The sequence below is a fragment of the Giraffa tippelskirchi genome, chromosome 2 (assembly GCF_054371585.1).
Source record: "Giraffa tippelskirchi isolate mGirTip1 chromosome 2, T2T-mGirTip1v1.2.pri, whole genome shotgun sequence".
NCBI lineage: Eukaryota > Metazoa > Chordata > Mammalia > Artiodactyla > Giraffidae > Giraffa > Giraffa tippelskirchi.
This window is the reverse complement of record NC_137276.1, coordinates 147,767,978-147,786,325: the sequence shown is the minus strand read 5'-3', so window position 1 is coordinate 147,786,325 and position 18,348 is coordinate 147,767,978. Positions and strand designations below refer to the sequence as shown.

General features: G+C 39.1%; 1 protein-coding gene across 11 annotated transcripts in view; it reads left to right on the top strand.

The window, feature by feature from the left end:
* Positions 1 to 684: 684 nt before the first annotated feature.
* Positions 685 to 18,348, top strand: part of ZMAT3 (zinc finger matrin-type 3) — a 33,508-nt gene continuing 15,844 nt past the window's right edge. For 2 of the 11 annotated variants that reach the window (XM_081570983.1, XM_081570978.1), the window contains exons 1-3: positions 685 to 1,040; positions 1,216 to 1,305; positions 5,242 to 5,568. In XM_081570983.1, coding sequence (XP_081427109.1) covers positions 5,299 to 5,568 — 270 coding nt within the window. In that variant the 5' untranslated portion in view covers positions 685 to 1,040; positions 1,216 to 1,305; positions 5,242 to 5,298. Of the gene's footprint in view, positions 1,041 to 1,215; positions 1,306 to 1,564; positions 2,297 to 2,555; positions 2,603 to 4,499; positions 4,602 to 5,241; positions 5,569 to 18,348 lie in introns of those variants that run through there. The other 9 variants (XM_081570982.1, XM_081570977.1, XM_081570986.1 and 6 more) reach the window with 8 other exon arrangements.

Genomic DNA, 18,348 nt, shown 5'->3' with positions numbered 1-18,348 from the left:
GTTAATACTTGGCTCAGCTCATCTCTCAATGTCAACCCTGAATGTGCTGAGGTTGACTATGAGAGGATGTGACATTATAGTCTTAGCCAATCTCTTCCTAGTCTTTCCTGTCATGCAGGTGAAATTGAGGGTGGGGTGGGGAGTGGTGGTGTGCCAGAGAAGGTCTCTGCTGCTGCTGCTGAGTCGCTTCAGTCGTGTCCGACTCTGTGCGACCCCATAGACGGCAGCCCACCAGGCTCCCCCGTCCCTGGGATTCTCCAGGCAAGAATACTGGAGTGGGTTGCCATTTCCTCTTGCCAATTCTGATGTTGTGTAGAGGGCAAGTCTTGTGTGATTGGAGACCTCTGAGTTGGCAGCCCCGCGTTATTCTTCCTTCATCCCGGAGAAAGGAGCAGTTTAAAGGTTCTGTCGCAGCAGGTGGGACGATCCTGGATATTCTGGCAGCTCCACTCAGCCACTCATAGCAGGCAATCAGCGGACAGAGGGCAGGGCTGGAATGAAAAAGGGTTTGGATCTCAGCGACAGGAGATGAAAGTTGCGAAAACTCTGCCCAGGTTTCTGCTCTGGATCAACGTTCCAGGTTATAGGATGAACAAACTCTTAGGACCGGCGGTGGTGCGTCCTCCCTGTGACTCGTGCCTTTGTTCCCCACGCCGGCTCAGAGCCGCTGCGCTCACAGTCCCCGCACCTGCCGGGTGCGCACCCCACCCTCCCGGCGTGCTGGAGCCGCCTCCGCCGCCGCGGGCCCTGCTCCACCAAGCACATGCGCACTGGCGACGCCGAGCCGGCGCCTTCAGTCTCCTCCTCCGCCGCCTCCCGATTCCGCAGTCACTTCCTGCAGCTGTTTCCCTGTGGGTCCGGTTGGACTGACTTTTGACAGTCAGCCTTCAGCTGTGGAGGGGGCTCTGCCGGGCCAGCCGAGAAAGTTGCGCGGAGGGAGGCGGAGTAGAATCGGGCTGAGCCGGTCGCGGAGGACGGACGGCGGCGGGCGTCCGGGGTAGGCGCGGCGCCCAGACTCACGGCGCGTCCCGGGGGTTCCGGTAAGTGCGGGCGATCGCGAGCCTCTGGGCATTTAGGGCGAGCACCGGAGCGACCAGGCTAGCAGTTCTTTTCTGGTGCGGTCTTTCCACCTGCCCTCCACGTGACCGGCTTGCGGTGCTTTTATTTATCTGTTTGTTTTTAAAGCATTTCACGTGTACTGTTTGGATCCTCTAGGCGTGCGGCTGCCTTGGCCCTAGCGCTTGCCCCGGCCCCGTGGGAGACCCGGGATTCCATCTTTCGTGATGGCATCCTCACGGGATTGAGGTGCGTGCGTGTGTGTGTGTGTGTATGTGTGTGTGTGTGCGTGCGTGCATGTGTATGTGTGTATGTATGTATGTATATGTGAGTGCGCGCTCTTGTGTATGCATGCACGTTTTAGAAATGTAAGATATATGTGGGCGATGCTGAAGTATATGTAGCTCTGATTCAAATACGTGAAAGGTTTCCTAGGATTCGGACCCGTCATAACTGAGACTAGAGAACATTCGCCAATTCACCAAGGCCTCTTCTTCCCCGGGTTCTTGCGTTCTTTTGGGTCCTCCTTCTGTGATATACCTTACAACTGACAATTTCCTATTTTCCTCTCTCATTCCTTCTCGCTGCGTTCTGATGACCTCTGAATAATGCCCACCGTCTTTCCCTCATTTTCGGAATTCCCAGTTACAGACTTCCCTCGATTCCTGAGGTGCCAGTAACCTGTTCCCTTACTGTGTTTCCTTTCCTCCGAAGATTTCTCCAAATGAGAAACTGGTTGTCTTTAATGCAGTATGTGAAGAGTAGGCCCCAGTTCGATCATGAAAACTATGCTATATGATCATTCCTTTTCTTTAAACAGAGTAGACTGAGAAGCTTTTCTTTTCTTTATTGTCCCCTCAACCCCTTCCATACCAGGACATTAATCACCATAAATCCTTCATTTATGCTACTTCAAGCATCAAATTGAATGGCTTTTATGATCTGAGGAATATTTTATTTACATCAGGCATCAAGTTAGTTTCTTTTAATCTAAATGCAGTAGTTGAACAGACCTGAGTTCTTTATGCTTTGAATCTCTTTATATTCCACCATACGTGCTTTCACTGAAGGCTTCCTTTTTAGATTTTTATTTTATGCTAGTTTTTTTTTTTTCCAAGTATAGTAATACCCGATGTAATTGTCTTGGATAGATACTTTTGGGGGAGTTGACATCATTTTGAATGTTAAATATTACAAGAAAGAATTTTGGACTATCTAGCTATTCTTTAGACATTAAAAGGTAAAATGTGATAATGGGTAAGTCTGTACTGTATGAGAATTTTTTCTTCAATTCAGGAGATTTTATCAGGCCTTTATTTTGATGGAAGCCTGTAGACAGCGCTGGGGGAGACATGCTGGTATTTCCTCAAGTGGGAGTGAACTTTTATAAAACAAGTCCAGACATGTCTAGGCCGTTGGTAGCACTTGATTTTCTCTTTATATTGCTTATTTCCTTTATCTAGATGTTTTAACATCCTCCTCCACCATTTCTCTATGAGCTGGCAGCTTGTCATTGGCACTTTGGTATCCTTTTGTCTCTGTACAGGTGGTATATGTAGTCTTTTAATATTACTAATTGTTATGATTAGGTAGTTAGACTTTTTAAAAAGGGGTCTTTGTCCCCATAGTTTTCTTTTTTAAAATATCCGTATTTGCCTTTGCTTTCTGAATGTCTTCACTTGGTTTAATTGAGAGGAATAATGTGATTATAGAGAAGCTGCCTTTTTAAATGTTCTAAATCTGTATTGCTTTTTAAAAAATATTCTCAGAGGTATGGACAGCATACTTCTGCTTGAGAATAAAATAGCATTATTGTTTTTCTAAATATTATGCTTAATGAGAAATATTGTTGAATACTATGACTAATGATGTATGTACTTTGCCATTTAGTACATTATTTTCCCATTGCACTGATAACCTCTGCTGCTCTATGAGCCTGAATTTAGTACAAAAACCGTTATTTGGTTGCAATTTACAGGTGTAGATACTTATCAAATGTGGTCTGCTGCTGCTAAGTCACTTCAGTCGTGTCCGACTCTGTGCGACCCCATAGACGGCAGCCCACCAGGCTCCCCCACTCTGGGATTCTCCAGGCAAGAACACTGGAGTGGGTCGCCATTTCCTTCTCCAGTGCATGAAAGTGAAAAGTGAAAGTGAAGTTGCTCAGTCGTGTCCGACTCTTAGCGACCCCATGGACTGCAGCCTGCCAGGCCTCTCCGTCCATGGGATTTTCCAGGCAAAAGTACTGGAGTGGGGTGCCATTGTCTTCTCCGATTAAATGTGGTAAAAGAGACTTAACTTTTCAAAATTGTTCTTGGTTGGTTTTAGTAAATCTATTACTGTCATAAAACCTACACTTTTCTATTGCAGATGGAAAATTTCGGCACTTATAATAGCTATATTCTATTGACCAAAAAGAAGTTTTAATAGTACTGAAAGTGGAAGGAATAGAGGATTTTGAGATAAGGATTTTAATTTGGGTTAATTAGAATCGTGGGAACTCAAAGCACATAGTATGGTTCATTTTGAGATACTCAGGGTTAGGGGCTTCCCTCATAGCTCAGTTGGTAAAGAAATCACCTGCAATGCAGGAGACCCCATTTCGATTCCTGGGTCAGGAAGATCTGCTGGAGAAGGAATAGGTTATGCACTCCAGTATTCTTGGGCTTCCCTTGTGGCTCGGCTGGTAGAGAATCCGCCCCCAGTGCAGGAGACCTGGGTTTGATCCCTGGGTTGGGAAGATCCCCTGGAGAAGGGAAAGGCTACCCACTCCAGGATTCTGGCCTGGAGAATTACCTACATCAAATAGTGCATGAAGTAAGCATCCAGTGGGGTACTGGATCATACTGCCAGGGCCCCAGTATAATTCTAGTTCCTCAGTCTTTCAACTATTTCCTTTCCCTTATAGTCTCTACTGTTTCCCTCAGAAAAGACCCAATATGTTCCAATCCCACTTCAGTTTTACCCATTTCACCTGCCTCCGGCCCAGATGACAACTTCTAATCCTGGGTATCTCAAAATGAACCACATTGTGCGCTTTGAGTTCCCACAATTCCAATTAACCCAAATTAAAATCCTTATCTCAAAATTTACCTCTAGAGAGAGAAAGAAAATACTCTGATTTTATAGGAGACTAATGAATACAATCTACGGCTACATGAAGTGGGGTCTTAAACTCAAGCCTGTAGGGCACAGGCACATAATATGAATAGAAGCAGCAGGCTGAGTGGGGACTTGAGGTGGCCTAGAGAAGACAAGCTTGAGTACCCAGGACAGTGCCTCTCAATACTAATTAACTGTTGTTGCCCATGTGGGACTATGGGCCAAGTGTTGTCAGATCCCCCTTTTATCAAGAGGAGCCACAAATCTTTTGATTTTAAAATGTTGACAACCAATTCAATTTAAAAATGAAAGCAAAATGAAACACTCTATATTCTAAACAGAGCACCTCTGTGGCTGCATGTGGCCTTCAGGTTGTTTGTTTGCAACTTCCACTTTGAAGATTCACTGGATCAATTATTTCAGTACTACTAGTTGATCAGAAGGTACACGTTTATTTATTTTTGTCACATAATGACTCAAGAGTTTTTCCAAGATATTAGAGTGTATGTCTAATATTAGCTATTAGATATATAGAGTTCCTGGATAGTTAAGCTCATTCTAGAAGTGTTTGCAGTAGTTTGAGCAGTGACACTCTTGATTTCACTGTTTTTGATATTAATTGGATGGAAAGACTAGTTTGCATGGAAAGGGGATATTTGCTAAGGTTCTCTGCTGGTGTTTTTTTTTTTTTGTCTATGCATGATTATTATCAAGAGTGTTTAAGTGTGCCTGAGGGAAGGGGTCTGGACTGGGTGACCTTTGATGTTCATTTCAGTCATGTGACTTTTAGATTTAATTAGCCATGGATACAATGCTATTAATGTTCATGGGCCAGAGGGACTGCAGTTGGAGCTGTGCCAGGCAAAATCAAGCCAAATCCATAAAGCTCTTCTCAGTGGAAGAGCGTTGTGTCAATGTGGATTAACAGACGGGGGAAGTGTGCTGGATGAGGGAAAGGAAAGAGAGTCCCAAAGATGGTTTGGAGAAGTAGAGGAAGGAACCCATGATGTGGTCATTTACGTGTCATATTGCTGATAATACATTTTTAAGTTTTTTATTTTTCAATTTTTGCTATTGATTCAGATTTGAAGACCCGACTTCTCCTCATCCTTTGGATGATGCCCAAGGCTTTCCTACCCAATGATTCTCTTGCAACACGCCGGGCTTCCTCTGCCTAAGCGGCCCTCATCCTCTCCTCCTATGTCAGTGGCCGCCAGGTCTACAGGAGCCTTGAAGCTTCCGCCGCAGAAGCCTTTTGGGCAGGAGGCTTCCTTGCCTTTGGCTGGCGAAGAAGAGCCACCTAAGGGAGGGGAACAAGACACTGCCCTGGAGGAGCTATGTAAGCCTCTGTACTGCAAGCTCTGCAATGTCACCTTGAACTCAGCGCAGCAAGCCCAGGCTCATTATCAGGTAAGGGAAGAAAAGAAAAATCAAGCATCTAGTGGGAGAACATTTCAGGGCTCTGCTCAATTCACAGGTGTCTCTGAAATGACCATTTGTGCCTGGAATAATAGGGTGGCTAAGTGTCTGTTTGGCTAAAAGCACGGTGTTGCAGCTTTAAAAGAAAACATCACTTTTAGTGGAATGGGATTTCTTTCAACTTCCTACGCTTAGCTGTGTGGCATCAGTTTACCTTGGGTTTTGTGTGCACGTGTGCTAAGTTGCTTCAGTCACGTCTGACTCTTTGTGACCCTGTGGACTGTAGCCCTCCAGGCTCCTCTGTCCAGGGGATTTTCCAGGCAAGAATACCAGAGTGAGTAGTCATTCCTTTCTCCAGGGGATCTTCCTAACCCAGGGATGGAACCCACGTCTTTCACATTTCCTGCATCGGCAGACAGATTCTTTACCACTGGTGCCACCCAGGAAGCCATCTGTTGTTTTAGCTATGCGTGTTTGAACCTGTGGTCCTAAGGAGAACAGGTGTTTGAAATATGGTGTACCATACTCAGTGTCAAAATTGTCTGAAAGAATTAGTTTTATAAATATTCTCTTCCAGCTAATGCAGATTGTATCAGTTCAGAATATTCTTTGTCTATGAATCTTAAGCTTTTCCTTTTGACCTCTGTCACTGCTAAGGAAAGCACAGGTATGTTTCTTGATTGTTTTCTGTATATAAAATTATATCCTTTTTTTTTTTTTTTTTGAGAAAAGAGATCCAAGAAGCAATTGAGGCCAAATGCCATGGAATGAAAGTGTGTTTTCTGGGTCATCATTGATTTGACTGTTTATTCTCTGCATGAATATCTGAAATAATAGGACAATATGGTAGAAGGATGACTGTTAGGAAGATGTTTCTCCTGTTGTGCCTCTGTAGCTTCCTTCAAGTTTTTATTTACTCTGGGTGTAAGTCTTTCCTGTTTTGTTTAGGGTTGATCTTCAAGGTGGCTAATTGCATCACTTTGTGATTGTACATCAGAAACATTTTAATGGTGAATTGTTTTCTTTGGGATTTAGGGAAAGACATGTTACTTTTATGGAGTTCCTGTTGTTTGGGTTTGTTTTGCCCTCCCGACGCAAAGAGTTGAGTCAATTATATGATCCAGATCTTGGCGAGTGTCGCTGTTGGTGATTGACCAGTGTGTTAGTCGCCTGTCATGTCCGACTCTTTGATCATTATTGGTTCATAAAGGCCTCTTCTGGTTTTATTTTATGTTTCTTTCTTTTCCCCCACCCCCTACTCTCATTCCCTCTGTGTGTCACTTCCCATGACAATGGTTTGACATGGGTTCTTCTTTTGCCTGTTTTACTTTTCAGTTGTGGTCTGTTAGGATGATCCATGTCAAATTCAACACACAGTGCTATTAATAGCTTTTGTCTTCATTTGTTTCTATGGAATGTTTGGTTTTATGGCTTATGACTCATGAAGATCAAGCCTGGTTTCTAAAGTTTTGATTTTTAGCTGTTTAAACCATTAACTTGGGAGCAAGTTAATTGTGTGTCATACACACATGTAAGTACCATTTACAGAAAAGTTGTTTACTTTTATGAGGGAAACCTCTTGGGCAATATGTAATTTTAATATATGTGCGTGGATTGTACATACACCTCCTGCCTTTTTTCCTCCTGATATCTCTTTGTGACTTTGTAGACAGTGATGGATGCTTCTGGTTATGTATAGAGAGAGTTCAATTTGAACACAGTCATTGGATTATAAGGCTTAAACTAGATAAGAAAGAGAACCAGCATTTATTTAGGTTTTTTCTTTTCTTCTACACTTGTGTGTATGTGTGCTCTGAACTTTTTAGCTGATGAGTAATATATACTTAATTTCAGCTTCCTCAGTGATACAGTGAATATATGAATTAGAAAATATAAGAAAATGGAATTAAATTTTAGATAATCAAAATTTTTAAGTGGAAAAGTTGGAGAAGGACAGCCTGTTCTAGAAACAATTTAATCAGCCAAGAACTGAGGTAAAGTAGAGTAGAGAAGAAGCAAACTGGTATCTAGAGAGTGGAACTAATAGAAAACAAAAAGTTTGAGTGTAATAAAAGCCAGTTCTTAAGAGCTCAGAAGCAAAGATTTGAATGAAAACAGTGTTACTGGTAATTCTTAGGGGAAGAAGTTTTCTTCCTCTAAGAAACAAAGCAAGCAGTTCATGTATAAAAGTACAGAGCAGTTTCATTAGGATAGCATAGAAGAAAGCTAATCCAGAAGTGAAATCTGGATTTCAACCTGAGAGAAATGTCAGCATGTGAGAGTGTGGATCAAAGAGTAGATCAGAATGATAAATAATCAGGGTGTGAACACAACATATGTGGGTGCACCAACATAGGAAAAAAAGCATGGAAATGTTGTCCCAAAGATTCATCGAAGACTATACCAAGGGTACATGAATAAGCTGTGATTTAGGAAGTCTACTAGAGACAAGGGTATGACTAATGAGTAAGGCTTACTGAGGACCAGAAATAGGCAGAATGGCAATGATTGTAGACTGATACAGCAAGGTGGCTGATGAGATGATGGAAATAAAGTTTTATTTCAACTCTAAAACATGCTTTGTAATTTTTAATACTGACTGATACCAAGACCATAGATTGATTATTTTAATTATGTGTGAGATAAAAGAGATCAGTGGTAGCCTATTTATAAGCTAGAAACACATTCATGTGAGGTAATAAATCACAGTTGATTACATTACTCAAAACGTTTTAGTCAGTTGATGCCATTGTTGAAATCTCAAAGTTTCAAATTGCCCAGGGTATTGTAAACAACCTTCAGTCTGGTTTGCGTGGTGTTATAGTAGAGACTGACCATATCATGTTCCAGTAATCCAGAACACACAATGGAAACTGCTCAACAAATACTTCCCTTTAAGCTCACTGAGATTTTTCCCTGCCATCCTCGTGTTCCTAAGCTGGGGCTGCCTTAGTGATGACCCATGCATGTCAGTGGTCATCACAGATTTAGTTCTATTCCCAGGACTTTTTAACCCAGTCAGCTTGATTCAAAATACCCTTTGCTGTTGTTTCATTTTTTAATGATGGTACATATTTTTGTGATCTCAAAATGATGACTTTAGTTATAAGTTAAAGTAAAACCTTTGGAGGAAGAATATGTATTCATTTTATTAAAATCTGTCTGTAGGCTTCAGGTTACTTAGGGTAAGCCAGACATGGAGTAACATAATACTGTTTCAGCAGCATAATTGCCCAGAGGAAGAATCACTTTAGGATAGGTCATTAATAGAAATTTAAAAAGCAAAAAACATGGATAAATTTTGCTAAGGCCTCTACATTTTGAAATAATGTCAACCATTTTTTCCTGTTAATTCATGTAACTCATTTGAAAAAGAACTAGTTATTCAAGGTACATTTAAAAAATCTGTCATCAACATAGATTTCTATTTGTAATATTTAGTAGCCAAAAAACAACCTACTATAGTAAGTAGATTAATTTGAAAAACACAGAATACAGGGGAGAAAAGTAGTTCTAGAATTGAAATACAGAAGGTAGTGGCCTTAATTCATAATTCAGAGGATACAGCTGATGTTATCCCCAAATTTAAGGTACTGATTTTGGCACATACATTTTCATATTGGTCACTCAGCTTTGGATGGGATAATCTCTAATGCCAGCTAATTTTTATGGTTTTTTTTTCCCCCCAAAATTTCCCATTTGATTGTTTTCCAGTTGAACTTGCAGTGTGCTGAGAGTGGTCAAAATAAACTTTGTTGGTGGATAGAAGCTCTCTGTGACCCTGTTAGCTGGATCTCACCACCTTTCTGCTTCCCTGTCTCATCCTGCCTACCTCTTGCACACTTAGTCACTCAGTCATGTCTGACTCTTTGTGACACAGGGCAGGCGGGTTCTTGACTGCTGAGCCACCAGGGAAGCCCCCTCCCTACCTGGTTTCTTTGCATTTCACAATAGATATCCTTTCTTCTCTACAAGGTTGATTCCTCACCCTGTACTCTGGATTTCATCACCTGTCATCCCTTCTTCACCTCAATCAGATTAAAAACATGCTCAGGTTTTTTTCCCATGTCAATAAAAATAGCAACAACAACCTTCCCTTTCCTTTTAATTCCTCTTGTTAGCAATCTTTCTTTTCTTCTGTCCTTAGAGTTCTGCTGGATATACTTGTCCTCTTCAGGTTTTCATTTCCCAAACCACTATACTCTGGTTTCCATTCTGGTATTCTAGTGAAATGGTCCTTTTCAAGGCTCTCTGTGACATTAGAGGTCAAATCGAGCTCCTTCTCACTTAGCCTCTTTGTAGCATTTGCTAAGTCGCTTCAGTCGTGTCCGACTCTGTGCGACCCCATAGACGGCAGCCCACCAGGCTCCGCCGTCCCTGGGATTTTCCAGGCAAGAACACTGGAGTGGGTTGCCATTTCCTTCTCCAATGCATGAAAGTGAAAAATGAAAGTGAAGTCGCTCAGTCGTGTCCGACTCTTAGCGACCCCATGAACTGCAGCCTACCAGGCTCCGTCCATGGGATTCTCCAGGCAAGAGTACTGGAGTGGGGTGCCATTGCCTTCTCCGAGCATTTGCACTGGTAACAGTTTACTCCTTAAAACATTCGAAGATATTTTTCTCAAAATAATGCTTATAGAATAAAAGATTTATCATGAAGAGCAGTAATCACCTGTTCTCACTTCCACAGCTATGCCCTACCTTCTCTTCTCTATTCTTCTTTCTGCCTCCCATCTTGGGTTGGCTCTAGTTTTATTTTGACAACATCAAGTTTTATAGCATTTTTGTTTATTCTATAATCAGATTAAGTTTCCTGTGCTTGATATTTGCAAATTGACTTGAATTGTTAAAAATTTTTATTTAGCTTTTGTATTATTAGTAGGGAAATGTTGTTCAGTGCAAAGCTTTTTCTTTCTTTCTGTTTCCAATGTCATGGTTCCATGCTACTTAAAAGAGATGTTCAAATGGATAGCTCTTTCTTGAAAGTCACCAGTTCCTCAAAATCATTCCCTTTTAGTTTTCTTCAGATGTGTATTATAACTTTGAAATAGATTTTTGTTTCTCCTTGAGTTTCTCACATTTTCTTAAAAAAAAAATAGAAGATTCTTATGCCTTAAAAAAATCTACTAGCTTGTTAATCTTTCTTTTTATTGTTTATAATCCATTTCACTTATCTTCATAAAACCCACTGATTTCTTGTTCTGATTTGAACCAGATACTTTACATTTGGATCATGACTTCATTGTGTAGCTTTTTTTGTTTCCAGTAGTTTTTCATTGCGTTCATTTTTCCCCTTCTTTTTCTTACATGATATATCTTTATCATATCCTCATTTTCCCCTCCAAACTCTTGATCACTCTATGTATTGTGTGGAATCCCCTTTATGCCCCCAGATCCTTCTGTCTTCTTGCTCCATGCTCAACTGGTTGCCCTCTGATTTTGCAGCACAGCTGTTAGTTTTGAATTTCTCTTCATTGCTCTATGGCTTAGGTTGTCATTTTCTAAATATGCATGTTTTCTTTTTTTAATCCTGTTTTGTTGGAGCACATCTTCACATTACTTGAAGGAAGAAAGGATAAATATAAATGTATATTACAGCACATTTCTCTCTCTTTAAAGTGAAGTAGTAATGAATGGGAAATAATGTTTTTCTGAGATACCTTAATGTGTCTAAAAATGTCTGTATTATAACTTCATACTTGACAGTTCAGTTCCAGGTTGACTATTGTTTTCCTAAAAGGTTAAAAGCTATACTGCATTGTGTGTGCATGTATACCTATGTGTTTTGTTTTGTTTTTGTCTTCCTAGTGTTGCTGAAGAGAAATCTTATTCAGATTCTTATTCTCTTGTGGGTGACCCACTTTAATTTTGGGCTTTTTTTTCTGAAAGTTTTTAGGCTTTCTTTTTTATCCTTGGTACCTGAAATTTCACAGTGATGGGTGTGTCTTGGTCTAGATCTTTATTCATTTGTCCCTGTCAGCACTGGTAGATCCTTTCAGTTTGCATACTCTCGTTTCTCTTGAGCTCTGGGAAATTTTCTTTGATATGATTTCCTTGATAATATTCTTCTCTTTATTTCTCTTTTTTTCCCCTGGTAATTCTGTTAGCACTATCTTGGATTAGCTGGATTGATTCTTCATATTTCTTATTTCTCTCCTTTATTGAATTTCTGAGAGATATTCTTGAATTCTAATGCTGTGTTGAATTTTTTAATTTTGATAATCATATCTTTAATTTTTAGGGGTATATTGATTTCTTATTATTTTCCTTTCTAGCATCTATTTTATAGGATATTAGTTAACATATCATGGGGTCAGACTAGTGTTCAAGTTCTAGTACAAAATAGTTACTAGATGTATGATATTGAAAATATATCCTAATTTCTCTACGCCTCATGAAGATGATGATGATAATGATGATACTTATCATACCTGCAAGTTAGTAGGTATAAAATATTTAGGACAGCTCCTAGTACTTGAGTGAGTCCTTAATTGTGTTTAGTTGTCCTAAGGTGCAGTGGAGCAGGGTGGCATGGACTCTGGAACAAGAGTGTTCTCAGTTCTGGCATTTACTTGTGGCTTTGGGCAACTTTTATTTTATTTTATTAACTTTTAAATGTGAATAATTTATTGTATAAAACACTTCTTAAAAATTTCTGCATGTATCTCATCAGATTCCCCAAATATTAATATTTTATATAACTATAGTATAGTTATCAAAATCAGGAACTCAATACTGATAACAACAATATTATCTGATCTACAGACTGTTTTGTTGTTGTTCAGTTACTAAATCATGTCTGACCCTTTGCGACCCCATGGACTGTAGCACACCAGGCTTCCCTGTCCTTCACCATCTCTCAGAGTTTGCTCAAACTCATGTCCATTGAGTTGGTGATGCCATCCAGCCATCTCATCCTCTGTCATCCCCTTCTCCTCCTGCCTTCAATCTTTCCCAGCATCAGGGTCTTTTCCAATGAATTGGCTCTTCGCATCAGGGGGCCAGAGCATTAGAGCTTCAGCTTGAGCATTGGTCCTTCCAGTAAATATTCAGGGTTGATTTCTTTTAGGATTGACTGGTTTGATCTCCTTCCATTCCAGAAGAGTATCAAGAGTCTTCGCCAGTGCCATAATTCAAAAGCATCAATTCTTTGGTGCTCAGCCTTCTTTATGGTCCAACTCTCACATCTGTACATGACTACTGGAAAAACCATAGTTTTGGCTATACAGACCTTTTACATTTCATCAGTTGTTTACTAATGTCCTTTCTCTGGTTCAGGGATCCAATCCTAGATAAATTTTTGCATGTAGTGTTATGTGTTCTTTAATGTGGATGGGTTAAATTTTTCTATGCTTTCTACTATCTTGTAATTTTTGAGAAGTTGTTTTGTAGAATGACCCAATTTGGGTTTTTTTGTTGTTTTCTCATGATTGAATTCAGGTTATGTGGGTTTTTTGGACAGGAATACCACAGAACTGATGTTATGTCTTTCCCATTTTTTCATATTGGAAAGGACTTGATGTGAATGTTTCCGTCACTGCTGCTGTTAACTTTTGATCACTGATTAAGCTGGTGCCTGCCGGGGCTCTCCTTTGTAAAATTACTGTTTTTCTTCTTATGTTTAGTAAGTATCATATGGGGAGATACCTTGAGACTATGTGAATATTTCTCATTATATTTTTTACTTAGTGATGTACATAATAGTGATAATAGCATCTATTAATGATTTTTCCCTGCAGTAATTATTACCATGGTGTTTGCCAAATGGTGATTTTTCTGCTTCAATAATTCTTTCTATATTTATAGTTAGAATTTTGCTTTAATGAAGAACTTTCCCAAATAATTAATATCACTATGGATTGTAGATTCTTATATTAATTCAGGGATATAAACACTTACTATCATTTATTTTGATGTTTTAACTGTCTCACATTTGACCAGTGTGTTTCCCTTCAGGCTGGTGCTTATGCTCATATGACATGTCCCCATAATTTTTTGTATAGTTCCTTACTTTCTGACAGTACAAAGTATTCCAAGATTTTTTGGTACCTTCCCCATGTCAACCATTTCTTCAAGGCGCCAGGCTTTTTTTTTTTTTTTTTTATTGGAGAATGGTATTTAGAGACCAAAATCTCAGTGTTGGGTGTGCCTTTTGGTACTCGAGGGTCATTGCTTCTAGATCTTTTCATGACAGAGCTAGTTATATATGTATCATTATTCACAGTACACACATTCACACACACAAACACGTGCACACTCACAGTACACAAAAAATAATTCTGGGATTGATAATCTATGTCCTTTTGAAAATAAGCATACTAATGAGAGGATAATATTTATGTCTTGTTCTTTTGGTATCTAGCATTATAGTATGTAGTCAAAATACTGTTTTACAAAGTTACTTAGGTTACAAAGATGCTGTCTGCTAGTGTTGTCCTTTGTAAAGTTATTGTTTTTCTTTTTGTGCTTAGTAAGTATTATGGGAGAGATACTTTCAGACTGATGATGTGAATAGTTTTTTCCTTCCCTCCTCCTTCAGTGTGGTTATGTTATTTTTTCATACAGTTAGGCTTATTTCTGTTTGTACTTATTTCACTTTGGGTCTTCCCCAATTCTTGTTGACTTTGATTCTTTTTCTAAGCCTGTAGAATGTTAATATAGTTCTAAAAGTCAGAATCATACAAAAAGGTATATTTATTTAGAGTTTTAATTGATTTTTATTGGAGTATAGTTGCTTTACAATGTTGTGTTAAGTTTCCACTGTACAGCAAGGTTAATCAGCTGTATGTGTACATATATCACCTCTCTTTTGATTTCCTTCCCTGTTAGGTCACCACAGAGCACTAGTAGAGTTTCCTGAGCTGTACAATAGGTTCTCATTAGTTATCTCTTTTATACTTAGTATCAATAGTGTATGTATATCAATCCTAATCTCTCAATTCATCCCACATCCCTGCTCCCCACCGTGGTGTCCATATGTTTGTTTTCTACACTTGTGCAAAAAGATATATTTAGAAAGGTGTCACACCATATCATCCTTTGTACTCCTTTTTCATTTTCTTCTTATTTACACTATTTTATATGATTTTACCAACCTGTTCAGTTATTTACTGTTTTACTACCTGATTTGTCAGTTTTTAATGGTATCCCAACTGTTGCCTATTGCAGAATCAATGAGCTTATTCTACTTTCCCTTTCCCATTTTTGTTGCATTATTTCCATTGTGTCATAATGTATAATATTTGAACATTAATCTTTCACTGTCATCTTCACCTTTTATTTAGTGTTTGATACAGTTCAGTTCAGTTCAGTTGCTCAGTCGTGTCCAACTCTTTATGACCCCATGGACTGCAACATGCCAGGCTTCCCTGTCCATCACCAACTCACAGAGCATGCTCAAACTCATGTCCACTGAGTTGGTGATGCCATCCAACCAGCTCATCCTCTGTCGTCCCCTTCTCCTCCTGCCTTCAATCTTTCCCAGCATTGATAGTTTAGACACCTGAAAATACTTAACATCAGTCCTTTTGCTGGTTTCCCCAGTCATTTCTTGGGTGAATGAAGCGTTAATAGATTTTAAAAGAGTGACTTTTAAGTACCAAATTCCTAAGGTCTTATGTATTTAGAAATATTTTTCTATAGTCTTCACATTTGGTACAGGAATAGTTGGCTGGGCATAAAATCCTTGGTTCACACCTTTATTTTTTAAAAAAGGCTGTTCCATTATTGCCTTGCTTTGTGTATTGGGGATGCCATTCTAATTCCTTTGCCTTTGCAAGTTATTTGATCTTTTTGCCTGGAGAGTTTAAGAGGACTTTTTTTTTCTTTTCTTTGAAGTTTCATACAGTTTAAAAGATCTACTGCAGATTTGATTGTTCCAGGTTAATTTTCCCAGATACCTGGCATGCCTCTTCAATATGTAGATTCAGATCTTCATTTACTTTTGGACAATTATAGACACTTTTGAACAATTATAATTTCAAGTATTAGTTCTGTTTGATTGTTTTGCTTTTCTTCTCTGGGGACTCCAGTTTTATGTAAGTCATTCTTTCTTTACTTGTCTTCTACTTCCATTGCTTCCTCTCTTGACCCTTTAAATTTTTTTGTTTTTACTATTTTTATTTTCTTGACTGCTTTTCTGTCTTTCTTCAATGCCTCTTACTACATTTTCATTTGAATCTATTCTTCTTTGACACTTGGATTTACTCCTCATTTTGGATATAATTACCTTTTACTTTCTAGAATTTAATTATCCTTCTTTTCATTTCTCATTATGTTTTGCCTAATTTTTCTTTGTACATTTTGAATTCCTGTTTTAAGGTGATTTTTTTATATCCTCAAGGTTTTGTTTGAATACTATATATTTAATTCTGTTTGGAGTGTTGTTTTCTTTTGTTTCTTTTTGTTTGTTTGTTTTGGAGGTGTGGTTCATTTGCTGAGATGTATTTTTTTTTTTGGTGGTGGTAACTTTGTGTAGAATTGATTTCTTTTTGCCTATTCATTATGTGGGTTTTGGGTAGTTTATGAGAATCATAATGCAATGGCAATCTCTTCTATCACTGTAGCAAAGTCCAGTTCTATAATAATTTTTTTTTATAGTGGTCAGGAGAGTGTTTGTATGTCCTCTGATTTTTTTAAAAAATTCATTTTTGACTGCACTGGGTCATTGTTGCTGTGCAAAGGCTTTCTCTAGTTGTGGTGAGCAGGGGCTACTCTCTAGTTGTGGCACGCAAGCCCTAGAATATGTGGGCTTCAGTAGTTGTGGCTTGTGGGCTCCAGAGTACAGGCTCAGTTGTTGCACATGGGCTTAGCTGCTCTGAGGCATGTGGAATCTTTCTGGATCAAGGATTGAACCTGTGTCTCCTACACTGGTAGGCAGATTCTTTACCACTGGACCACCTGGGATGTCCTGTCTTCTGAATTTTGCTTTTTTCTTTCTTGTACTGAGGATGCTAACTTTTCCCATTTTGCTTCTCTTCCTCTTCACCTGCTTGTTGCCAAAGGGTGCCTCTCCCTTCCTTTTTGCCTTTTTCTCCTCTAAAAGCCACTTTGAAGATAGCCACTTCAGATCACGTGTACATTTAAGTCCCTGTCCAGCAGTCAGTGACTGGATCATGCTTTAGTATTTATAAAATTGGGGGATTAACTTTTTCTGGTGGTGGTTATAAAGCAATCTTAGCTTTATAATCTAGCTGCAAGCTCCTTGTCTCTGTTCTTCAGTTTTTGTTGGACTGCTCTTGCTTACTGTGAAGGCTTGTGGCAGGAGCATGAGTGATTACTCATTGGGATTTGATGTCTTTTCTTTTTTACTTACGGTTATTTTGGAGTCTGGGCATTCTGTGGCTTCTAGTTGTATGGAGGGCATGGGTTTTGTGCAGTTTTGTTTTTCTTATTATTCTGTGTTGTTTGTGGAGGATATATGGAGAAATGCAAATCTAGGCAGCCTCTATGGAGCTATCTGAAAACTCTTGGGTAAATGATTAACTCATTGAACTTAGTTTCCTAATGTGTAAAATGGGGACAATAATTTTACCTACTTGATAGAGATTTCATGATGGTTAAATGAGATAATATTTATAAAGTGTTTGGAACACTACCTGTCACATAAGTGCTCAAAATTGTTAGTTGCCATTATTATCATTAACGTATGGATGCAATATCTGCTCAGATACTACTGTAGATACTGCTTTGGAATTAAAATGCCCGACACTGTCTACGGTTGATCCCTCCTGTAATCCTGTGTACCTCATTTTCTTCTGCCTTTTTATGGACTATGGTTCTGTAACTGTGCTGTAGTTCCTGCATATCTGTTCTTTTGTTTTACTGACTTCCTCCTGTTGCCATGCAAACAAGCCTAAGCCATCTTAAATTTTTTTCCTACTAATTCTTTTCCCCTTCAAACTCTGTACTCTGTTTCTCTGCTCCATGTTGTAGTAGAACTTGTCCGTATAGCTGCCTATATTGGTCGTCTCCATTTTTACCTCTCCTGTTCTTTCCCTTCAGGCGGTCTTTTATCCTCCGCTACTCTACTGAAGTGATTCTTACCAAGGTTATTCTTTATATCTGTTATATCTGTATCTGTTGTATCTATATCTGTTATATCTGTATGTATGTTATATCTGTTATATCTATATCTCTTATATCTGTATCTTTTCAAGTCCAGTATTACTTCTCTGTCCTGACCTGGTAGAACTACTCCTTTTTTTTGTTTTTGGTGTTTTAAAATCATTTTGAAGCCCCCTCAGACATAAAAAATATTTGAAATAATGTAGTGGACGTGTGTATTTGTCATGTAGCTTGTAAAATGAAAAGGTAGAGTCATCTAGCTTCAGTTCAATTGAAGTTATGTCCTTTCTCACCTAAGCTGCCCCTATCTGAAAGGTCAGTTTTCATTCCAATCCCAAAGAAAGGCAATGCCAAAGAATGTTCAAACTACCACACAGTTGCACTCATCTCACATGCTAGCAAAATAATGCTCAAAATTCTCCAAGCTAGGCTTCAACAGTATGTGGATCAAGAACTTCCAGATGTTCAAGCTGGATTTAGAAAAGGCAGAGGAACTAGAGATCAAATTGCCAACATCTGCTAGATCACAGAAAAAGCAAGGGAATTCCAGAAAAACATCTACTTCTGTTTTATTGATTACACTAAAGCCTTTGACTGTGTGAATCACAACAAACTGTGGAAAATTCTTCAAGAGATGGGAATACCAGACCACCTTACCTGCCTCCTGGGAAATCTGTATGCAGGTCAAGAAGAAACAGTTAGAACT